The sequence below is a fragment of the Dromaius novaehollandiae genome, chromosome 1 (assembly GCF_036370855.1).
Source record: "Dromaius novaehollandiae isolate bDroNov1 chromosome 1, bDroNov1.hap1, whole genome shotgun sequence".
Classification (NCBI taxonomy): domain Eukaryota; kingdom Metazoa; phylum Chordata; class Aves; order Casuariiformes; family Dromaiidae; genus Dromaius; species Dromaius novaehollandiae.
The window spans coordinates 200,341,097-200,366,451 of NC_088098.1; the positions used below are offsets into that span (position 1 = coordinate 200,341,097).

The window sequence follows — 25,355 nt, forward strand, 5'->3', positions numbered from 1 at the left end:
AATCCGATTGTAGAGAGGAAGGGAATAAAAGTTCGTTGTGAATAACTAACTCATTAAGTACATATTTCAGGTGTAATCATTTTGCTCGCTCTTCACTAGTTTCCATGGCAGCAAATAATTTTGCCTAGCAGGATAATTTTTGCGAGGCGTGCTTGTTTGGGGATACTTACCACTTTGCATGGCTATCACAGAGGGCTTCATCCTGCTGCCTTTGCCATCAAACGTGGAGTGCCTTTGACCCCGTCGCATCCCAAAGTAATTTCTTTTAGCAGCTGCCGCATAAGGAGGCCCAGACAAACACGCTGGCCCCCGTGCCTGCGGGTGCTCTGGTTTGGGCCGTCCCCGTTGTTTTGAGCCGCAGCGGCTGAACGAGGCCCTGCCTCGGGCCTGCCCTGCTGCCATGGCGGCGGTGCGGCGGGTTGGTGCCATCGCCGTGGCCGTGTCTACACCCGCGGCCAAGGCGGTGCAGGGGTAGTGACTCCGGCGAGTGGCTGAGTGCCGCCCCGAAGGAAAAGACCGTAAGATCTGAAGTGCAAGGATCACCTTTTAGCCTAGATTTTACACTTAGCAGTCACTGTCCCCACGCAGCCCCCGGTCGCCATGATGAAATCTGTTGGGGGAGAGCAGGGCCCTTGGCCGGGACCGCTGGTGGCATGCACCCGGCTGGGGGCAGCCGTGCCCCCCGCACGCCCCTCCTCGCCCCGGGCACTGCCGTGCGATCGTGCGAGGCAGACAGTGAATCCCTCCTGCCTGGTGGCTAAATGTGGCGGGGCTTGTGAGATGATGCCCGCCATTTGGTGTGTGCACATGAGCACGTGCCTGCGTTACATTCAGCGTGGGTTTTTATCTCCAAAGCGGTTATATACAGCTACTAGCAGTGGCATGGAGAGAGAATGGCTCACAACCGGGACAGGATACAGTATGGCGAAACACTGTCCTGAACACTTTTCATTTAAAATGAAGGCATTTGGGGAGGGGGCGGTCATTTGGAGACTGCAAAATGGAGGTGAAGGGTGAGGCTATCCTGGTGACAAGATGCTTTAAAAATGACACTGCGGGAGACGGGGAGTTCTAAGGCCTTGAAGGCAGATGTGTCTCTCGAGCAAACAGAGGCCACACTTCAGGGGTTGCCGTGCGGTGCTGCTGCCGCCACCGGCCGCCCCGGTGCCTGGTGTGTAAAGGGGAGGTCGCTGCGGAGCGGGGCTGAGGGGCACTCGCCCCTGCGCCGCCTCCTGCGCCTCTGCGGACCAGAAGGGGCCACTTAGAGCCGGCTGCCGCCGCGAAACACCTATGGGATAAACGTCACATACTGTAAGTAATAGTGATAGTGTAAGGAACTGTCCTGGCCTGAATGAGGTATCAAATATGCTATCATATCCCGAGCTGCCGGGGTGGGGAATAGAGAAATACTTAATCTGGCCTCCCTGGACAACTGGTGCTGAGGCAAAATTGTGGCAGGGTAAAAAACTGAAAAAACATCTCTAAATCTTCCCCCCCAGAACCCTTGGCCACCCAAATGGTGTGGTCACGAGTGGCTAAGGCTCTTAATCTCCTTCATTTAACCTTAGGAGGATGCATGCGGTGGGAGAGAGCTCACGGAGGCAGTCTTTCTGGAGCTGCGGGGCTCGTGGTTTCTCATGGAAAGTGTGATGGCTGTCAATATTGTGAAAGCATTTCCCCAGGTAAAAAGCAAGCTAGCAGCACTCGAAGGGTAGCCCTGTATTCTGCATTCTTAGTTTTAGAGTCACTTGTCAAAGAGACTTCAAATATACTCAAGAATATAGAAGAGCCATTTCATGAAAGATGGAAAAGGTGTGAAAAACATGAAACAGGATCTCACAATGGGAAGATCTAACTACTGGTAGTGCTTTCAATTTTATCTTCACCAGTGATATTTGGTAGCTTTTTCCATTAATGCTTCAGCTCCAGGAGCCACATGGTTCTAAAAGTCAGAGTTTCCTTAGAAATGAAGTTCCTAGTCGTCAAGATGGAGGGAAAACCCTGTTCCCAAAGACTCGGCCAGCAAAGCAAAGGAGACGTCCTTCACTTCTGGATTGAATTTTTAAATTATGCATATCCAACCTCAACATTTCTGATCAGTTTTTTTCCTGAAATTTTCAATTTCATGAAAAGTTTTGATGATTTAACATTTTATCCTTAATCTGAATGGGCAGAAATCTCTGTATCAGAATTTCCCTGGATTTCTCCTCTCAGTATGCCATGTTTATATAAGGCAAGGAAATACGAATTTGCATAAAAATAGTGGAAAATCTTAAAAAGACAAAAATGTTTTGTATCAAAGTGTTCTTCCTTTTAATGTAACTGCATATAATTAAAATATAATAATATTGTATAAGTTGTGATTTTTATAGTATTTCTAATTCATGCTTGATTTTAGTTAATTATGACACTGGAGTTTTGTTTCCTTAAACCATGTGCTTGAATGCAAAAGTTATTTTTATGTAGTAATAGCTGGGGATAAAATTTTATTAACTGTTAACAAGGAATGAAGCAAACTTATTGAGGCCTCAAATGGCCTTTTAACTCAGAGATTGGCATTCCTGCCCTCCTGCTGGGTTTTTTTGTTTTGTTTTGTGTGTGAGCATGTGCCTGTATGTGTGCATATGTTTGTTTTTGATAAAACACATCAGTTCTTCATTTATTACATACAAACTGGCTTATAGCGATGTTTGTACATCTGGAGATTGAAATGAGCTGAGGCTCTCTGACTTAGAGATATGCTGCCCTTTTTATTAAAAGAAAAGGACTAGTGGTAAAAAGAAGGAAGGCTTGGAAGCAGGGTTTTGGAGGGACTGGAGTTTAAATGAGGGATTAATTTTACAATAAATGACTAATTGTTTAACGCTAGCCCTTTAAGCCGATTTCCCTTTGGATCGAGTTGTGATAGTTTTAAGACAAAAGCAGCGTGGGGCGCTTCTCATCGAGATGAGTTCAGAGCTCGGGTTGTCCAGATGTCTCGCTGTCCCCGTGTACTTTTGGATTAAGCCCTTTGGGGGCCTTCTGGATTAGGCCTTGAGGTTTGGCAACATGCAGCCTTTGTCCAGCCATCGTGTATCCCTTCCTGATTTTAGACAATAAAACCCCTGCCAGATGACAGTCTGGCCAAGCAGTTTGGGCAGTGGCATACCTGAGGAATTCGCAGACCCGACTCGGTCAGAGTTCCTAGCGGTCATTTATCTTGTGTAAACAAGCAGACAGCCTCTAATGATGTGCAGGCTGATGTGCAGCCTTTGGTGCTCTCATCCTTGACAAGGGCCTGGATTAAACATGCATTGCCCTCTCCTGACTGATACGGCATTGCTTCCTCATAGCACACAAAACTGCTTGGGAGGAGCTTTAGTCACACCGCAGGTATAACAGCCTGTCTTTAGATTTCTTTTGTGCTCATGTCTTAAGTGTTTGAGTACCAGGGGCTAGATCCAATAAAGGTTAATAAACCCCAAGAGCAAGACGTGGGAAGAATTTAGGTACCTGAATCTAAAACCTGTGACTCAAAAAGCATCATCTCAGTGGCTGCCAGACCTCCCAAGTGCCTCTGTTCTTTGGGCACTTTCCTACTGACAAGAAGGCTCCCCAAATACCTGGAGTTGTGCTTCTGCACACTGCAGTACAGCATTTCTGTTGATGGCGCTGAAAACAGGTCTGTATCAGAAAACCAAACCCCTGAGAAGCTCGATCCAGTAGTCCTCAGACCCTATTTAACCTGTCCTACCAAGAGCAAGAGCCTCACAAAAGCAGATGCAAATGTTGTTCTCTTTTAAACCACTGTCTCACTCCACTTTTCTGGAGTGTTTTTTTAATAATTATTTAGGGCAGTGGTTTCCAAATACGCAATAGCAGAGCTGAAGCAGGCGGGAACCTAGCTCATTGGGTATTTTGGAAGGGAGAGACCTGGTCAGTGTTGCAACCAAGGTCTGTGCTATCTAGCAAGCTTCATGTAAGCTATGCTAGGTCATTTCTAGCTTGCTCCTGAAGGGCCCCACAGACCACTACTGCTCTTTGAGATACTGCTGGCCTAGAAGTTAGTGTGTTTTTGATGGAAATGGGTCGCCCGGATTCAGTTCTCTGCCTCCTCAGACAACTAATCTTCCATATCCCAGAAAAGTGTTGCAACTAATAAAGCAGAGGATATCTGGAGTGGAGACTTTCATCTTTCTCCCACTGTTGAAGCTTGTCCACTGTGCAGAAAGGCATGCAGTATTCCTGGGGCCAAAAAGTTTATGTTCACAGGAGGGAGCCTGGCTCTATAGCTGAATGGTAATAACATTTACCTGGCAGGGGAAAAACCTGCCAGGATTATTCAGGATTATTTTTGTGTATCACCTGCTGATGCACTGATGTTCAGCATCTCCTGTCACCTAGCTCAAAGTGGTTGTATGCACTAAGATGAGCATGTTGGTTTGGATCCCCATATCCTCTGCAGGTAGCCTGCATGTTGAACACAGATTGCATTTGGTGGGTCTGGGTTTCTAAGCACATCCTAAGGGTATCCTGGGTCTTCATGGATTATTCATAATTCAGGATTATTCATAAAATGCAGAAATGCTTTTTTTGCCTCTTGTGGTGAAGATCCTCATCTGAATGAATAATCAGAGCTGAGGTGTTTTTGCCCACTTTATTTCCCTCACTTGTAGTAAAATTGTGTGCAAGACAGGGATTTTGGAGTGCATCCCATTTGTCAGCGCTCCTCCGGAAACACGGTCTGTCGCTGAGCCCCTCTGATTAAGAGCAGCCTCACACGCATTCCCCTCAGTTTTGCTGTCCAAGAGCAGAACAGGTTTCCTGGTGGGTGGTGTGTCAAGTGTGATGTGCATTTTTACGAGGAAGTCACTAATTAGATACAGACAAGCTCTTCCAGTAAATCAAAGGGTCCGATAAAGATGGAAGAAAAATGTCATCAAGTACAAGGCTTTTGTACTTTCCCCCTCTCCAAGCTCCCATTCTTTGCAGCCAGCTTGCCTGTATCCACTTCTCACTTGTGTGAAGTAATTAGCTCAGGTGCAGGGATGTGGGGAACCCTGTAACAGCTCTCTTCCCCATCTCAGGTGGAATAGCAACCTCTGCCTAGCCTGTCTGAGGAGCTCTGTGCAGAGATTTGTTCAATATGAAGGCAGTTTTAAGGGAATAAACAGGTGCATGTGGCTGAAACTAATTTGTCTGCTGGCTGTTCATAAGGAATCTGGGTCATTACCCATGCAATAGCTGGCAAGGCGGGCATATCAAGTAATCTCTTCACTGTAATAGGATAATTCCTTTGCTGTAGTACTAGTATCAAAATATGGTTTAGAGCCCTTGAGGCAAACGGAAGACAGATTTGTTCCTGTTACAGCTGGGGACAGGTGCAGTGAAGTGACAATCCCATCTTCCTTGGGACACTGCAGATTCAGAGCCTGTATCAGTCATTCCCCATATGGAAATCGCCATTAATGGCTTAAGCCAATGCAAGGGCTGGCCAGATCCTCCACCAAAGTCTTCAACAGACTCTTCAGTTTACACCACAGTCCCTCAGCTGTGGGCTTGCAGCCAAGGCTGAGCAGCTGTAGGCTTCAATGAGAGCTGCACCTTGTGTGAGGATAAAGCATGGTGAAGGGGCTTATCTTTTAGCAGCAGTACTTGCTGCTATTTATAGGTCAGTTTATATGTGATTACTTTGTTTATAATCAGTAAATTTTCTCCTGAGAAGAGGGAATCATACAAAAGGTCCCCCAAATTATCAGCTGATAGAATTTACATTTGTTTTCCTTGGCAGATTTTTTAAGTCTTCCACTGTTTTGAATGCATTTGTTTTTCTTGAAAGTCATTGCTGCCTAAGTGCAGACTACACCCGTGTGGCATGAGTTGAGGAGAATAGCCTTGCTGAATCATTTCTTGAAGAATGGGAAAATCAGAGGCGAAAGGGGAATGAGTGTTGAGCAAGGAGACTTTGAGAGACCATGAGCAGTCCACCTGGTATTACCCGATAATTGTGTGAGGTGACTGGCAAGCAATAAACCTTTGAGCAGTCACCTGCTGTGTTTTCCTGTTAAAAGGATTCGGGCACACAAGTGCCTTATTTCTGCCTTTCTACAGCCTTGTGTAACATGTAGGTGCAGACAATAGGGTAGGCGGATATTTATGCACGAGCTCCCTAACAGCCATAAATGATAGGCCAGCAGGGATTTCTAAAGATTCCCACACCAAGCTTTTCACCTCATGTGCACCTGAGTTTGAAAAGACCTGTTGCTGCAGAGATCTGCAGCATGTGCTGGCTATTTCTGTTAACCCAGGACTTCTGGCAATTACCTGACCTGCACTGATTGCACCCTGGTAATGTAGTTTGCAAGAAGATATTTGAAACTCACTTTTGCAGGAAGGGCTAATTTTGTCCCTGAGGTAACTCAAAATCAGGTGAGTTGAGCTAAGCCTTTCAATGTCCCAAATATGATTGCTGCATCACAAAAAATTGAGGTAATAAGACAGAAACCTCATCCCTCCAGTCCACTAAAATAATGCTGGATGCTTCTAGGGGGGCATGGGTGAAGCTGGGATCCCAGAGTGCTCCCCCTTGTGCCTTGGGAATGAGGGAGAAAGAGCCAATGTGGAACTGGCAAAGGTGGCCTCTGCCTCTGGACTCCTTGTAGGCCACGAGAACCTCCTAAAAGCCCATAAAACTGTGATGCAGAACAGCACTAAGAAGTGATGGTGAAGTGGGGTGTTAATTTCTGGCCTTTTCTTTGGCCTCTTCTCATCCTTCCCCTCCTCCTCCCCAAAGGTCACTTTTTTGTGACAAGGAAAGAGAAGGAAGAAAGAAATCTTTGTCTTGATAAATAACGCCTGGAATGGTGCACCTGTAATGGCAGTGCAACTCAAAGTGGTGCTGCCATGTGACTCAGTAAAAGTGAACGGGAACTGCAGTGGGGAACAGAGGATCAATTCTTCCAAAGGCCAGGAAAGGTTTTATTGACTTATACAAGAATATGACTTCTGAATATGTCCTCTCCTAAACTTTTCCCCCCATTATTCCCCCCAACAAGTCCCCCCTTGGACTTGTTGATCACTAATAAAGCTGTATAGCAGGACTGGAGAACACCCACGCAGAAAGTGCATTTCAGTACAGTTTAAATAACTTGTGCTAAAGTCTTTTCTTGTGGAAATAGGCAAAATACATCTGAAATGTGTGACACTAATTTATACCAATAGAGAATTTTGCCCTTGTGCTAAATTTTCAGAGTAAACACCTTGCAGATGTTTGTTAAAACAAAACAAAAAACCTTGGAAGGAAACCAAACCACAAGCATGTTTCCTGTCTCCAGCCACCACACTGTTGTACATATTTGCTCTGCAGAGAATGTTGTCCTTTTGGCTATGTAGAAATGTAGAAATTACTTAAGTGCATTTTGTTTTCAGTCAGGCTGCCAAGCTTCCATTCTGAAATGTGTGGAGATTTTTTTTTAATGTAAATAACGCATGTTACCCTAAAGGCTATGTGGTATTTTATTGAAAGTTTTAATTATTTATTGATTTTTGGAAGACTACAAAAAATAGATGCCTATATGCCTTAACACCTTAAACATTGGTGTAAACCGTGTTGATTCATCATAATCATTTTAATTACTTTTAATAAGATTTTGACATCATGCAAAGATGATTTCAAATACAAAACTACTTTTAGAATCATACAATTATTTAAGTCAAAATATTTTCTCAATATATTTTGAATTAAAATGTATATGCTAGTACTGGTAATAAAAAAAATGCATATAATGGGACCTGACCCACTCCAGTGAGTTTTAGAAGCAGAGAGCGATTTTAGTGATTACCTAAATAGAATTGATAGCCCCGATTGCTCCCCTAAAATGTAGATTTATCTATCTGAGTAAAACTTGGTCCCACATACTATTAATACTCATCTGCCTTCCTCTGTCCAGGCTTGTGATTGCCCTGCCTGTCCTGCAAGGTAGGGGGATGATATGCACTTTGATCCAAACTCTCTGTGATCCTGTTGGGACTTACTATGTCAGCTTGAGTGCAGTGCTTTCTGTTGCACCTTGCTCAGGTCCGGCTGCTGGCACAGATACAGTGCTGCTGTGCTAGAGGCTGGGACCAGGGACCAGGCTGTGCTTGTGGCAGAGGGCTTTCTGTGAGAGCCACGGTCATAGTCCATAAAGGAAAACCCAGGGGATGAGAGGCGACTGGCTGTTATTTGCGCAGGTATGTTACTTGAAAAAACAAACTGCAATCAGTGAAACACACTTACCAAGTAGTAGTAGGCATTTTAACAATCAGAAAAAAAACTAATGCTGTTTAAAATACAGAGCAGACCTCTTTTGTTTCATTGTACAAAAGCTACTGTCCATGATAGTGATGACTTAGGAAATGTTAATGGAGTGCTGCCCAAAACAGACTTGCTATTTTTGGAGTGCTGCCCTGTTTTCATTAAGTGCTGCTTCAGCTATGTAAGATTTATCATAGGTAACTGAGAGCAAACATGCCCAACATCTTCAGAAAGAACCTCCCTTAGCAATAGCCGGGATCAAATTGACTCGCCATACGATTAAAAGAGTTTTATGCTCATCTATCCAAGCCCCTTCTATAAATAGTCCATTTCAGATTACAACAGCATAGTAACATTTTGTCAGCCCTTATCTTACCTAGCATCTTCCTGGAAAACACTACCTAAAAATTAATCCTTTTTGTGTTTACTTTCACCCTCCAGGCATAATTATTATTTATTATAATAAAGTGCTGCATAAACTCAGATGAAATGCATATTCCAAACCATGAAAAGCTAAAGTGGGAAAAAGCACCAAAGATGACGAGCGTGTGGATGACTAACTGAGTGCCGCTGGTCTTGGCTGAGAGGCAGCGACAGCAGTGAGCAGTTAGCACCCTTAAAAATGCAGATGATTTTTTCTTTTTTTCTAATCCGACTGTCTAAACAGGGCTCTGAGCCTGCAGATCGTTCCGTGTGGGTGAGCCTCCCTTATGGCGAGAGGCGCTGCGAGTGCTCAGCCCTGAAGCCCGGGGATCTTGGTGTGGCCTTGCCAAGTGGCTAGTGGGGACAGGGCCAGCCGGGCAGGGCAGCTAACGGGAACAGGCCTAGCTGTCAGCATCTGCATTTTCGGCATCTTACTCCAACCGTAAATGGTGTGTGAATCTGTGCCAAGCCAGAAGCCGCGTCACATGGATTTCTCTAGCTAGATCTCATTAATGTGCAAAACTGTGTAATATTTCCCAGTTTTTGACCCTTACAGTCTAATTTGTTTCTTCAGCTGGTTTGAGCAAATGAGGAAGTACCTGAGCTGGGCTTTGATTAACCCACAACAATTCTTCAAAGACAAAGGTTCTTGCTGATAAGTTTCAGAAACACATCTGCTGTGCGTAAAGCAATTGTACCTTCCCCAAGGCTTTCTAATATGGGAAGTGAGGTTTTTCAAGCCAGGTGCTTTAATGAGCTATCAGCATGACAGAAACTAAAGTCATCAGGAGTACGAGCAGGACATCTCCTTTGTCTTGTGTTACAAGAAATGCGCTTCTTTCATTTAATTTCTCACTCTTCTTTTTTCACACCCATAAAGTAATGATCTGTTATCATGATATTGTTATGTTGGTCAGAATATGAGTGCAAGACATGTCTAAACTATCATTTATGATAAACTTAGGTAAGTGTTGAGGTGCCGAAATGTTAACATTGCAATTGAGTGCAGTATAAACAGCCATGCAACATGGAGACGGGGAGGGGAGACAGGGCTGCAGTCCGAACTGGAGTGCTTTTCTTTTGGTTGGCTAAAGAGTTTAATATCAACTTAATAAGTTTGATAACCTGAATGCAAAAGACCCTCTAGCCACATGATGTGGGTTATATGTCTATGCATTAAAGGGTTTCCAGCAGTAGACCATCTTGGCTTCTAAGCCCCAGTGAACAGTGTCTGTCTCATTAGCAAAAATATGATGCAAGTTTTTATTAAGCTGACACTGAAGTTACTTCTGACATGAACTTTTATGAGCTGAAGGGTCTGAAAAAAGAGGCATAGAACGCAAGTGCAAATAGTGTTACCTGATTTCCAGTCAGGGTAAAAGATTTCCAAGGCTCAGCCAACAAAATGACAAGAACTTGACTTTTCTAGATCAGGGTTGCTCTTGGGGGTATCCCTGCTGGTCACAAATTGGATGTCATCCCTGACAGATATGCCCATTTTGGCAAAAAATCATAATGTAGCCTGGGCTGTAGACATTTCTTACTGTGCAGATAGCTGCTGTTTTCACTAGCCTTGAAAGCATGTCAATAGCTTCTGCTTCTCTCAGTGGGTTGCTCTAACCCAATGCAGTGACTCACTGATAATAAAGTAAATGCTTCACTGAGAGACACTGAAGTTCAAAGTTTATTTGTTTTATTTTTCCTGAAGATAAATGGCTGGTTCCTCAGAGCCATCCTAAACTGGCCTTTGAGATATACAAAATAAGCCTGTGGCCTCTGAACATTGCTAGGACAGTTGCCGTGTGCTCTGCTTGGTGGCCCCTGTAGCCACAACAAGGCTTGTGTGTGCCGTAAGCTGCATGCTCCACATGTGTAGGCGCAAAACTGGAAGAAACTGCTGGGTCCTTACATGGGCTTCAGCACTGGCACAACTGTGTAATATTTTTGCTTAAGGTACCTATGTGTGAAATGAGTTTAGGCTAAGTTTTTCACTGTGATAAAAGTTTGGAAAAGTATAATATATATGTTACTGTTTGACAGAGAGCACATGCAGCCTTTCGTGTGGCTGGGCTGACTCAGACTTCAGCCTTTCGGATAGTTGCCATTTTACTGCTCTACTAATTAAATGGTGTTTTTCTCACCTACCTCTTTGTGAAGGGCTTCAGCAATTAAAGAGCAAAGTATTTTATTTCAATAAATCCCGGTCATGCAGAGATGTTGGTGCCTGCATCATTAGAGGAAATTGCCTTCTGTGGATGCAGAAGATATCATCAGCAGAGGGAAGTGCCCGCAGAAAACAATAACCAAAACAGCTTAATGAGTTTTAGGATGGCGCGTGAGAGGGATGTTATTTAACTGAGATACCTGCAATAGCTCATGTCAACCTGGGTACCTTGGAACAGATTGTTCCTCTGAGGCATCTTATAGTTTAGTCTAAATCATAGATAGGCTTAAATCGTCATCCCCTGAAACCAATGCAAAGCTTCCCATTGGCATCAATGACATTTGGATCATGGACTTAGTAACAAATTAACATGGGCTGTTAGACTCTCTTTTGAAGAGTATACTAATATCTTTCATTGTTTTCACTACAAATAAATATTAAAGCTAACATCTCCATTGCAATGAGGATTACAATAAACATCTTGGAGATCACACCATTAAGATATCTGTTTTACTCAAAAACCCCAAGGAGGCTCTGCAGGGGGAAGAACATGTATTATTTGTGCTATTGTGGTTTCTAGTAAATACAGCATTGATGAAGTGAGTACTGATGTGTTTGCTTTTATGCTGAATGCATTGGGGATGTATTTTTCAATGTTGACAATGTTCAATGGCTGACTGCTGATAGCTTTCAACTTCACATGTTACACCTACAAAATTGAAGAGTTCTTTTAAATCACTCTGTACAGATGTCTATTTTGATAATTTGAAAAATAATAGAGGTAAAATCTGGGCTGTGGAAATGCCAGAAGAAAAACTCAAATTTTCTTTTTACTGATTTCAATCAGTACAGTGATTTCAATCTATACCTGAAAAACTCAAAAATAGTTCTGTATATGTCTCCACATTACAGAATTAAATTCTTGGTTAAAACCATGCATGGAAACTTCAGACTCAAAAATAGTATTTTCAGGAAGAAATATGCACTTGAGAATAGAGAGTTACAGTGGCAGTGCCATCTCAATCTTAGTATTAGCGTAGCTTCTCCACAAAATGGAACATGACTGATTGTTCACTTTGCAGGATATCCATCTTTCAGAATTCAGTTCACAGTTCCTTTTTCTCAAGAAACAAGAATGATGGCTTTTTTCTGCCAAACTGGAAAGGTGACTGTTATTTTGTGGCTTTTATTTATATCTTAATCGTAGAATGACTTTTAGGGGAACACAAAAAAGGTAGAGAAGGTCCTATATCAGTGACTGAGATTTTATTTTATTTTTTATGATATCAAAAATCACTTGGCTTAAGTACTGATTTTTGCATAACTCTATTAAAAGGAATTTTCAAAGAGTATTTGAGTGCTTAGCGCTTTTCAAAAAAAGTCCCATTTAATAGACTGAAAAATCGGTGAGCCATTAAAAACTGAAATTCAAAATTACCCCTCTCATATAAATTCCCAGGCCTGAGCGTATAGCTGATCTGCATTTTCTTCAGTGTAACAATACTTCAGTTTCATTTATGTCTTGTAACAATGGAACATTAATTATGAGGATCAAAATGTACTTTCCAAAAGACATTTTTGTCACTGTTGCTGAATTTTCTCCCATGTTCCTTAGTCATGGGGCTTTAGCAGGTTCTGGTTGAATTAATGGCTTTAATTTTTTTAACCTTTATTTCAAAGGAAGAAAAGATTGTCACATCTTTTTTTGATAGAAGTTATCAGGTAAACTCTATTAAAGCATGTGAAAGTGCTTATTAGAGCTCAGATGACAGAGATGTGTAGAGGGCGGTGGATCAGAAGGCAGACTTCTTTCAAATAACTGATTTATGTTGTTACATCTTCCTGTTCTAAAGCCAAGTTCATTTTGCTTGACCTCTACTGGCATTAATAAACCTGCTGGACTTTCCTTTGCTTGCCTGAATGACACAGATTTTGCTTAGTTTAATTTGTGAAGTTCCCAGACTGACAAATCAGGATGTAGAAAATGTACCAACAAGAATGATCAAATTGAGCTGGAGACATATGAGCCTGAACCTACAGGGACATCGCTAGGGGCAGGCCCTGCAGTATGATTTTATAAATGTTTCCACTGATTTGGTGATAGCAATAAAATATGAAAGATTTTGTTCTAACCATTGTTGATACTGGGTTTGAATAGAAGTGGATATTTCCTCCACTTAACCTTGGGGTAAAGGCCATGCATGGGTTTCACTTAGGTAGATTGGTCATCATTCCTGAGATGTTTCTGTGTCGAGTGCTGGTAGGCAGTTTATGGCATTGAATCCCCAGTACCAATCAACCATTGACGAACTGGTGAATTGGTGAATTCTCAGTTGTGCAAAAATGGAGGGGTAGCAGAGGTGCTTGCTGTTTCCCCCCACTCATGTTGCTGGCCACATAGCATATTCACCCTATTGTATTGGTCCAAAACTCTTCTTTCTGCTTTAGCCCCCTCACTCCTGAGCATCCCTGCTGCTTAGGAAAGAGCAAATAAATTTAAGTTTGAATTATTCATTCTGAAAGTCCTTCCTCCTCCTTTCTCTCTTGCCCGAAGAAGTGGGTAATTAAAGACAAGGGGGAAACTTCCAATTAAGTTGAGGAATTCTTTCAAGAATTCAGGCTCCCAGCCAGAACAGGGAAACCAAGGCCAAAAAGGGGATCTCTTCAACAGGTGCAGATCCTCATCAGCTCCTTATGGATCAGCGAAAGTGTGTCCTGCTAATACAGGCCAATCTCAAAGCTTATCCTTTCTCTGCCACCTGTCAGGATTTCCTAAATCGACTGAGTAATCCAGCCACAGGTATCAAGGGGCTATGTATGGAGAGGAGGGCAGAGAATCAGCAGGCTCTAAGTTAGATGCAGGAAGGTTTGTAACCTTCATTGAAGATTTTGTCTGCCCTGTTGTTGTCTATGACATCTCATGTTTTGTGACTCTCGTTTTATAGATATGTTTCCTCTCCCAGCAAAGTCATTAGAAGTTTGTCATCCATTCCAGTGGGAGCGGGAGTAAACTGTAATCTTGCAACTGTTCATTCAGTCTTTCTTTGCCCTGTTTGCTTTATTGGTAGAGAAATCATAAGTCACACAGCATGAGATGATTATCTTGTCCAGAGATGCTTGTGTGGGAGTCAGTGGGGGCAAAAGGAGGGAGTTCTCTGAGAATCAAGCCCTTTGTGCCTTGCCTTCTCTGAAATGGCAACAGGACTGGGGACAATTAGACCTTGTCAAATACCCATCACCTTCTGAGAAGTCTGGTAAGACTGTGCAAAAAATGGATTTTCCAGCTCAATTGCTGACCTAAAAAATGAGTAGAAAAGGAAGATGCAGCCAAATTTTATCTTCATTTTTCTTTTTTACTCACAAAAAAGTAACTAAGTAAATACATTTCAAAAAAAATTGAGCTGAATGCAACACCCGTTCAACCTAAAGGAAATGTTTCGTTTGGAGACATCCTTAGGGAAGGCAAATAATTGGAAAGTTGCCTCTACAGAATCACTAGGAAAAGTGCTGGTGGGTCCTGGTTTGAATTCAGAAGCTCATTAGTCAAGGTACACTCAGGCTATAGGAGACCAGGTTCAGTTCTCTCATCTGTCTGGGAGAATTTGAACCCACATCTCTGGCTTTCCAAAAGGAGGGCCTACCCTACAACTGGCTTCTGGAAAGTCCTAGGGGAGGAGTGTGCTCCTCTCAGACCCTCCCACTCATTCAGTTCTGCTCAGTATAGATAGACATTTGCTAGAGCAAGGATCAGAAAGAAGGGTTATCCTGTCTGGGTGAGTGAGTTGACTGTCATGCTAGAGAAAATCTGTCATTTCTGTTTCAGTAATGATTTAATTATTTTATATTGTGCAGAACAGTTAGATAAGGAGGGACTGAGTGAATCCTGTCTCTAGTATCAGTAACCCTAACTCCTGCTGACTGCAATCTACTCAGTACCTCCTTAGAAAAGATCAGCATCTTCCAAGAGAGCCTGAGTGTATCTATAAATGTAAGTCTGTATTTAGAAAGTGTTGACGGGCTAACTCCAATGATCTTGAAGGCTTAAAATACTGCCTTGACAGGACCTTTAAAATGGTATCTTGTAATAAGGCTGTGATGAGGATGATAAGTTCAAGGAGAAAATAATTAAGACATGGCTAATGACATAATGTTAGAGACAAGCTGTCAAATTTTTGTAGTTTAGTCCGTATGCCAGGACTGGCCACGTTTCTTCACCCGATGAGTCACAGGCCAAAACCTTAATATATGCAAGAGCCACAAGGCACACATTACATACCTTGGGAAGCTGAGGAGAAGAGAAATTGTAGAAACACAGCAGCTTCATGTTTCCAGAGCAGGATGGGATGATCTGGGTTGCGCTGCATATATAATACAGTCACCAGCTTTGGCCCCAGCAGCTTCTGTTCACTTGCTGCCTCCCATAACCCCATCTGGATGATCCAGCAGCCCCTGCACGCCACAGCCACGTACCAGCACAGCCCTGCTCCAGGCACACAACGCAGCCATGCCACGGGAGCTGACCAGTGCTTGCGAGATGTGCGCCTTGCGAGAGAGGCGGAGTGGCCTTTTCTCATGCTGCTTCCAGTCTCTAGCAAGGTTCAGTTGCGCTTATGTTTGTCTTTGGATCTGAATAAATTTTATAAATTGCTCTTAACCCCAAGTACAAATCCCCTTCTGACAAAGAGGGGCATGCAGATATCTCTTCATCATGTATATGTCCTCTGTCTTTATGAAGAGCATACAAAAGGTGCAGTATTTTCTCTAAGAGTCAATGCAAATGGAGACAAATGCAAACAGACAAACTGGAGAGGGCTGTATTAAATTATTGTCATTTGCTAAAAGCTATCTGTGTGCTTGGGCTCTAACAGATTCAGTGAAGAAAGTCCCTAAAAGATCTTGAGTTGGAATCAAACTGTTGAATTATATTCAGTGTCCCTCTAACCTTTTATTAAAATGTGGACAAATAAATTGCCTTTAGCATTGGGTGTGGGAAGTCGCTGCCTGGTTCTTGCTCACTGACAATTGCCTGATTTGCTTTCTTTTATTTCCTTTTGCAGGGAAGGCTGTTTCTCCCCCATCAGCCCAGAGGCATGTCCCCTTGTGCAGTCCTTTATGTGCCACAACAGAATGTTTATCCTCGATGGCCACGTGCAGCTGAAGACAGGCCTGCAAACCCAGGAACGGCACCTTTTCCTTTTCACAGACCTTCTGGTTGTTGCCAAGTCCAAGTGAGTACGGCATCCCAGGCAATACCTCCCTAGAGCAGCCGTTCTCAGCAGAGCATAATGTGGACTTCTTTAATGCTTTTTCAGAAATAACATTTTTCCTAAATCATAGGTAAGCTTTTTATTTGGCCAATGGATTTAGGTGCCTGACTTCCATAGGTGCTTTTGAAACCCCTGTAGCCTGTATAGGAAGTCCAGGCCACAACATATTAGAGCAGTACCAAGTAGTCTGAGTTTTATAGTATTTCCTGCCTTGGGAAAGAAAGTGTCATAGAAAAGACTCATCAGTGTTGAACTGTCCCCTTTCTGCTGCCTTGAGCTGGCCATTCTGGTTTAGCCAGATCATTGTCAGCCCATGGAGTATACGTACCATGAGTGGCTGTGTCACACAGAGGTTATGGGCTCTGCTGCTTGCCTGGAAGTTTTGATACACTCCAATGGAGAGGAGCTGTATATATAGAAATAGAGACGGCAAGCAGTACCACAGTGACTGTTTCTGTAGGCTGTACAAGAGGAGCATGGGGAAGGGGAAGGGAAGCAGTGCTGAGCAGTCTGGGTAGCGTTCGTGTGTAATCAGGCTTGCTGCTGAGCTCTGATTATTCACTCTACCATTCACAATTAAATCAGATTTACAAGCTGTGTCTAGCATGCCAACTTCATGCAGCATTTGTGGTTTAAGGCAATTTTAGAGGGTGCTTTCACTTGCTGTTATGGGTTAAGGGGAAATAATAATAAAAAATCCTGATGTAGCTTCATTCTCTGTTAGGCACAGTGTTTGTGGTTTCGCAGGGTGGGTAATCTGAATGTGAATCCTGGGCTTTTGCAATGTGTCTTTTTGCTTAAGCAGCTGTCTCAGAGGCTGCCGGGAAAAGCCAGTATAAATCCATGTTTTCTGTAGAAATCTGAGCTGTGTCCATTTGAATCACACCCAGTAAACATAACCCCCCCAGCTGAACTCCTTCACTTTATGTGGTGTGACAACACAGAGGATATTTTACCCCAAACATGTTCACCACTGGTGAGGTGGTGAACAGAAGGATCTTTACGTTTGGTGAAATCCTGCTATTTTATCAGCAGTAGTAGTATTGTTGCTTTATTTATTTATGTTTGTGTCTGGCTTTAGGGTGGGACTTGCCTTACCTAATTTAAGCTTTCAGACATTAGATATTTACATCTGATTAGTTTTCTAGGCTCGTTTTATAGCCACTGAGAGAAAAACTAGGAGCTTGCTGTAGGCAACTCACCTTGTCCTAAAAAGGTTTCAAGGGTGGGTGAGGACAGCCACGCTCTGGAGAGGTCTCTTGCTCTGTCCACTGATTATAAAGGGGGCATAGCCTGCCTAGCTTTATGCATAAACTCCTGAATTTTAGAAGAGTAAAGTCAGGTGAGATGAATCCCTTCCTTTAGGAGCCCTGGTCAGCACACTGAGCAAAGGCAATGTTACAGCCCCAGGCTGAGCTGCACATTTTTGCAGGTTTGATTGGGACCCAGGGGGACTATTTGCATAGGAAAGCATCGCTCTGTGTAACCACTCCAAAATCTCGTTCCTAGGGAGTAATAATGTCTCTTACAGCACTTGATTTAATGTGGAGGAGAGTCTGCAATTTCTGAAGAAGGCAGAACAGAACAAATTGTGCTTCTGCATGTGAAAAAGGGGGGAGAAACAAGTCTTGGCTACAAATGGTAAAAAGAGCATTTTGAATGATATTACTTTGTGTATTTTAAAGAACTGATTGGGTTGTTCTCTCTACAGCTGCCCTGTCAGCAGTTAAAGCATCAGAGCTGTCACTAATGGGTACTATTTAAAAATCAGCATTTTTGAAAGATATCACGTAATAAAATACCTTTGCTGATTCCTAGAGGGAAAATCTGAGTGGTGTGCATTGCTGTTCAGCAGGAACTATTGATTATTACTGACTTTTGAATAGCTGATGCAGAGTCAAGACAGCAGGTCACCAGAATAATATCTAGACTGAGTTAATGATGCATTTGGATCTGACTTACTTCAGAATTACTCCCTGTGAAGGTGCTAAAAATTTGTAATACTCTTTTGTGTTAAGTAATTGTTCGATTTGGGGCATATATGTGCCTAAGAGACTTCTTTTTCACTTGAAAAAACACTACTCTATAGAATCCCTTAACCTTGTAACACGTGTCGGCTCAGCTGTAGGTAGCCAGTCGCTGTACAAAGGGAGCTCATTTATAGTTAGATTTCGTATGATCAGCAAATGGGTAGGAGTTTTTTCTAGAGAGCAACAAGTACTTTGCATCCTCTGAGCCTGCTGGATAAACTCCTGCAGGGCTCTGAGCTCCTGCTGAAATGAATTGGCATTGCTCCCATTGAAATTTGTGGATGGTAAGCCCTCTCCACAACTGAGCTGTGTACTCTGGACAAGGTGCCTATAGGTTCGTTTTCTGATGCTTTCTAATCATTTTTTGAAAAGTAGACTGTTACCTTTTCAGTTCATCCATTGGCCCATCTTATGAAAAATAAGAATAATATGCTTCTTTCTTTACTGCCTCTTTCTCTATTTCCTTCACGTGAGGATTAAGTCATAAATGAGTTGATTGAAAGAGTTTTTCTCACTAAACCAATGTTAAATATGTAAAAGTTCATACTGTTTTCTATTTAATGATTAGATTTCTTACAGACAGCATGTGTTTTAATGTGGCAGTAGTTGCAAGTAAATATTTCATGGATCTCTCCATGGATCAGAATTTCTCCCATATGTTTCTGTGTAGGGTGCACAGAGACATGGCTTCCTCATTCTCTTTCCTACTATATATTATTCATACATGTACATTTTAAGTTTTTTTTCCCCAGTGTGGCTGGACTTAGAAATTAATGGTTGAGTAAATGCATGGAATTACGGTAGCAATCTCCCAATGGATCCATTAATGCTTTTGTCAGAGGGTCCTATTAAGGAGATTAGCAAATCTAGTGAGAAGTTAATCTTCCATCTGTTACAGCTGCAAGGTATCCAATTGCCACTTACAGAAAGAAAAAGGAACTGAATTTACTCTGTGGGGTAGGTGAGTTTGGGATGTATCAATACCTACACCACTGATGTTCATGACTTCACTGTTGATTTCAGTGAGATCTGCAAGTTGCCTTATATTCACAGTGTAACAGTTGGGGTGGGGACTTACTACCTAAAAAACAAAATAAAATCATCCCCATTAGATTGTTAGTCATTTCATTTTTTTAAATGTTCAGTTGTGCTGCTTCCTTAGCCAGTGATGATGTATTCGTTTCTAGAAATTGTGCTTTGGTACTGTGGACAGAAGACCTGCATTTCACAAATGCTCAGAATCCATGGATTGCATAAAGGACATGGCAGATACAGATAAAATTATACTTTAGGCTCTTTAGATGTTAATGGAAGCTACTGTTTCAGCGCCTCTGGAAACCAGGCCACTTGAATACTGATGATAGCTGAGAGCTGTGACTAGGCATGGCAAATAGGGTAAGAATACACATCAAGTGTGATTGGGAGAACGTCTTTGTGCTTCTGCCAACACCCTGCCAACACCCGCTACTGGCACTGTAGGAGTCTGGCTTTATGAACTGTAATGTTAAAGTGAAACAGCATGTAGAGTGGACTAGATAGTGGAAGAAAGAAGCTGAGGAAGAAATGAGGCTGGACAGACTGATTCCCAGCATAACTGTACTCTTATCACTGGAGTCAGACCAGGCATGCATTTATTAACGTTTACATTTAGCTAATTACAATTCATGTCTATAATTTTTTGGTAAATCTACATTTTTACAGTTTGTTTTATGATCAGTCTGTTATAGTTATTTCTGTATTTTTGACAGATCTTACCTGATACATCACAAACATCCACATGATTTGTTGATGAACATATTGAAATGTTCTCCTGTATTAAGTTTCTCTTTGATAGGTAACAAAACATAATAGATCAAAGAGAGATGAAATATACAGCTGACCAAGAAACACCATGGTATAATTTTAAAAATACATGAATTTGACTTTTATTTTACAATATTTAATAGTCATCTCATATAAGTGCACCTTTTTGCCAGCATCAGTTGTGATATGCACACACAGTCCTTTTTTGCCCACCGCTGTAAATGTTGCTGGGTTATCAATGGTGCTCTATGCAGCCACAGCTGTTATCACAGTGTCAGCTGAAAATCTCAGATCTGTCAGGGTACTGTAAATTCATCCAAGTTCTCTTTCAAGCCACAGGGTTCAAGTATTTTCATGTTTCAGACTGAGATAGTTCAGACTGTCCTGAATCAAATACCTTGTAAATGAGATTAATCTCAAAGAAGGTAGTCCAGGTGCACCAAAGCTCTAAGAAACTGCTTACCTCATATATTTATTTATAGGGCACTAATCACCATAGTGCTGGTGCTGTCCCCATCCACATTTGCAATACTGTGGTGAGCTGACATGCTCTTGTTTGCAGTCCTTGGATTAGAAGGGCAGAACATTTTCAGAGAAGAGCCATTTTTCTGTCAGCCTTTCCATCCTGGCCCAGCAGAGTCGGAGTTCAACACTTGAAGGCCATCTGGTAATTCAGTCTGCAAGGCCTCTAGTGCAAACCTGCCTTGAAGTGACTGGCAGTTGCCTTGCTACAGAGCTGAACTGACTTTGTGAGATTTTAATTGTTTCTCAAATAGCACAGATGATCCTATGAAGAAAGGAGTCTTATCATGAGAAATTAAATGGAAGCAAAGATTTGAAATAAAAAGTAAAAATCTGTAAATAGACCTTTACTGTATTTTAATGTTCAGTAGGATAAAGTAGAGGAAAGGCCAAATTTAAAAAAATTGGGGAAAATTATGTAGTGTATCCTCCTTGTAGATGAGTAAGTATTTTGAGAGTACAGGAAGTCCTGGCTTATCCTCCAAGTGATGTGGGCCAAAAGTTGCCATGCAGTCAGTTTGTGGACCCCGTAGGTGACCTGTGCTGTAGTGAACACATGTGGCAGTTTAGTATTCTTTCTTCAGGATGGCTTCACTCGGTCTGGCCTGATTGTCATCACTCAGAATCACCCCCGTTGTTGACCTTGGGGCTAAGCAATCAAACTGTACTACAGGCTCCTCAATGACATTAAAGTCACTCCAAGGAGATTCCAGCACAAGTGACAATCTTTGCCTCATTTGGAGGGGACTCCAGAGATGGGCAGAGGTTTTGCAAGAAGGAGGATATCCAGGGATGCCACAAAGAGTCTGTTTATCCTACAAATAATGTATCTGTTGATCCCATTTGGATCAGAAATGCAACTCAAATAAAACATTAATCTTTAACAAAGAGGGAGTGCTTCTTCCATCACCTCCAATGCCACTTTCACATGAGTCCTAAGGAAGCAGAAATTGTGAGTTGTTTAACCTGCCTTGCTAAGTTTTCATGTGTGTGACATACCTGTGAATTTCTGCCCGCAGGTCGCATACTCATTTCAAACTAAAGTGCCAAGCACGTCTCTGTGAGATGTGGACAGCATTTTGTATGGAAGAAGTCTGTGAAGGCAGCACAGACCCAGAAAAGTCCTTTGTTTTGGGCTGGCCCACCACAAACTGTGTGGTGAATTTCAGGTAAGGATTGAGATATGTTTTATTTACCAAGTTACTTAAGTTTGCCAAGGCAGACAGGCAATGAGGCTATCACAAATGCATTTCAGCAGCAGTGAATGCAAGCCTGGGGAGTAAGAACTTGCTGGTTCTTAAAGCAGCTCTTCCTAAGCAAGTCACTTACCCTCCATGCTTCATCTTCTTCTCTCTAGAAATGTGGTAATGATATTCAGCCATCACTTAAAAATTTAAGGAAGTAGGTGATTTGGCAAAGCACTGTCTGTGCTGCAGATTTGCCTAGTGGGAATTCTCTTCCTTCTTTTTTGTAGTGTAATTGGACAAACACCTTGGTTAATTAGTAAGATGAACTAGAAAGTGTAAACAGACAAGATAATGAGAGGATCAGAGAGACCCTTGTAGGACACTTTTAAGCAGAAGGGCTTGTATTGGAAGTAGCAGAAAATGTGCAGTGAAATACTGACCTTGTTCTACTTCTCTTTTTAATTAAATTGTGCCAGAGAAAATGTCAAAATTCCTCCTACAGCAGAATCTCTGAATTTTAATGGAGAGAAAGATTTTTGGTCTGGTTCTTTGCAACATTGGCTGTAGGACACATAAGGGCTATAGAGGTAATTTCTGTTATTAGGCTAATTTTAGTCTCAGCAAGATGGCTTTGTCATCACTTTGGGTAAGGGAGGGCACCATCCCCCTCAAATCCCAGGTGGTCAGCCACAGTAATTTGGCTGGGTCTTGGAAAATGCATTTGCCTCTTTACCAAGAAAGAGCAAAAGCTGAGGCATACAGCTTAATTTGTATGTCACACTGTCCATATGCAACAAGAATGCTGTGCACAAACTGGTGTTTATTGAGCTGGTTTGCTGTTTATGTTAGTCCTGAAACAAAGCTGAAATTTTCTATCGATTTTCAGTTGAACTTCTGCCAATAAACATGAGCTTTGATCTGGAGACATAGCTGATCCTTTATAGCTATCAAAAAATATTTGGATATGAAAGCAATAGCTTCAATCCAAAGGGAATCAGGGATTTTATAGAAGTGAAATGATTTTATCTCTGGAGGTAAATAGAAAAACTAAAATGCCCTGTGTGAGTCCACAGGTAGCGTACCAGACAACTGAAGCAGACAAAGTAGAATCAGAGTTCTAATGTTTATAAAGTGTGTACCCCTGAAGCAGCATCATTCAGTAGGTTTGCAATTCCCTAAATGCTTGCCCTGCAAATGTGAAGAACTTGATTTGTAAAAACAGTAGTAGGAATAGGAGTTACTTCATCTGGGGCAGGATTTAGCTCAAGAAAGTTGAAGCAGAATTAGATTAGATTTGTCACATAGTTCTATTATTAGCCTTGTTTAACTGGATGGTTTTGTATCCTTGAAAGTGTATAAATGAGATAAGTCTTAAAAAAATCAAAATGTAAATATTTATAAGTAAAATGGGGCCTTTTTTATTGTGGTGCACAGGACCTTCCCTAAACCAAGTAAGAAATAAGAAGAAAGAGAAACTGAACAGTGGAAATTGAAGGAGCTCTGTATACCTGAAGAAATAGCTTTAAACTTTTGAATTAAGCTCTTCTTTTAAAGCATCCTGCGCTTTTGTTTGGATGTTAGTTTAAGAACTCAATCCGTAAACGGATATTTCACACAAATCTGCAAAACCCTTTCAGTTTTTTTATGTATTTGTGGAAATTTCAACCAAAAAGCAGTCCATTCCACCATGATGTGCACAAGGGCTATTTTGGAACTAGAATGCTGACTGATTTGTCCCTGTTTTTCTATAATCCTTGCAGGTCTGCCGAACAAAAGGAAACATGGCTTTCTTTTTTGCAAAGGTACTTTATTATAGAGACTTTGAAGACATAGAAAGGAGACCAAGTGACCTAGACCAGTGATTCCCTGCTCATTCCTATCTGCTGCTTATGACTGGCTGTATCCTAATATGAATGGAGAACAGTGGAGCTAATTTTGGTCTTACAAAAGCAAATGTTATCTAAAACATACCCCAAGCCAGAAGGTGTGGTGGGAGTGTCTGAGTAAATAGATCTGTCTCAGTTCAGCCAGAATTGGATGGAGAACTACTAGTGGTGGCTTTGGTTTCCAGACACCTAGTTCTGTTAATTATGATTTGTGTCTTTATCTGATTCTTCAGAGTTCATGGGGTTTTTTTTTAAATCATTCTTGCTGGGAATGATTTCTAGTTCATTGTTCTTCAGTTCTTTGAACTGTTCTGCATCTCATTCCAGTAGGAGGCTATAGTGCAGCTTAAGGCACCACAACAATAGGTAGTTTTTCTCCATTTTTTGTTTAAATGTGTCCTTTCTTTGCTGCAACCCATTCCTCATAATTAGGCTTCCTTATATGACCCCTCCCATGCAACAGCTCTACTCTAGAATTTATATCCTTCGTAAGTAGTTGTCCTGATCTCAAGTAATCACTGAATTATCCTATAAATTTGGTACATATGCACTGCTCCAGGATGTAAACTCTCTGTTTTAGTGAATCTTCCCAGGGCTGGTGGGGAAATGAGGTACAGCTCCCCAGGCCCAACTTTGGCTCATAAATACCCGGGCCTCCAGGGAGCCTTCCTGCGGTCTGGGCCATGAGAGAAGGGGCAATGGCAGGAGGGCCGAGGGGCTGAGGGAGCTGGAGCCAGGCCTGCAGGTCTTCCCAGACACAGATCCTAGGGAGGCTTGGTCCCCTTACCAAAGATGTTGGGCTGTTTAAGATTAAAATTGCAGTGAAGTCAACGTGTAGATTTTAAATCCAATTTCTCTGCTGCTTACACTGATTTCTGCAATGTATGAACTTTAATATAACAGGGCATTACTGGGGCCCTTGATCATCATCCCTTTCAGATACTACTGGGTGCTTGGTTTTCCCAAAGATCTTACTATGGACAGTACATCTGCAAACAATCTGCTCCTTATCCAGTTACTGCTTGATCACTATTTAAATGTCAGTCTTACCATTTATGTTTATAATATTAAAATTTTACTTGTTTTGTATTTGTTTTGTCAGTCGAATAAGAGAAGAGAAGGAAAAAGACTATCCTAAAAGTATTCCTCTGAAGATAATTGCGAAGGATGTTGGAACTTGTGCATATGTAAGTGGTTTTGAGCTGAACTCTGGGTCTAAATCTAAATCACCTATGAGTGCTTGTCACCTATAAGTTGCAGTGTGTTTTGTTCTTTATAGTGATTGTAAATCGGTAAACCTGTGCATATGAACACCCTGAAATTGCCTTAAACATGTTTTTTTTTCAGCTGACTGATATTGATAAATTCATAGGCAGGTAAAACAATAAGGAACGATTGTCCACAGGGGTATTTGCACCTTTTTTACTAAGTCATTTTAAACCAATTTAAATGAAACTCTTGTAGGTAGACAGTTCCTTAGAGATGCACTAACATTTACTGATAAACCATGCATTCTCTCTCCATTTCTTATATGTTTATCCCTTCTTTCCAGGTGTTTTTTTAAAACCTATATTTCATGCTAAGAAGCCTAAACAGCACTTCCAAAGACGTGAAGTGTTTTCACGGAAGTTAGACCTTATTGGAGGTTTTGTCCAATGATTAATCTCCACTAAGAATTCTGTACTTGCATAGACCTAATCATAAATGATTCCTCCTTTTTTTCAGAAAATCATTATTTAAGTAAATGATAGTAGTTAAAATTACTGAGTTGCTAAGAGAAATGTTAGTAAATAATGAT

The 25,355-nt window shown here is 41.8% G+C and overlaps 1 protein-coding gene across 2 annotated transcripts in view; it reads left to right on the plus strand.

Annotated features, from left to right (window-relative positions):
* The window catches only part of ARHGAP20 (Rho GTPase activating protein 20), a 64,476-nt gene that overhangs the window by 14,847 nt on the left and 24,274 nt on the right, over positions 1 to 25,355 (plus strand). For both annotated transcript variants that reach the window (XM_064505042.1, XM_064505043.1), the window contains 4 exons: positions 15,920 to 16,090; positions 21,504 to 21,653; positions 23,432 to 23,473; positions 24,660 to 24,744. In XM_064505042.1, coding sequence (XP_064361112.1) covers positions 15,920 to 16,090; positions 21,504 to 21,653; positions 23,432 to 23,473; positions 24,660 to 24,744 — 448 coding nt within the window. The remainder of the gene's footprint in view (positions 1 to 15,919; positions 16,091 to 21,503; positions 21,654 to 23,431; positions 23,474 to 24,659; positions 24,745 to 25,355) is intronic.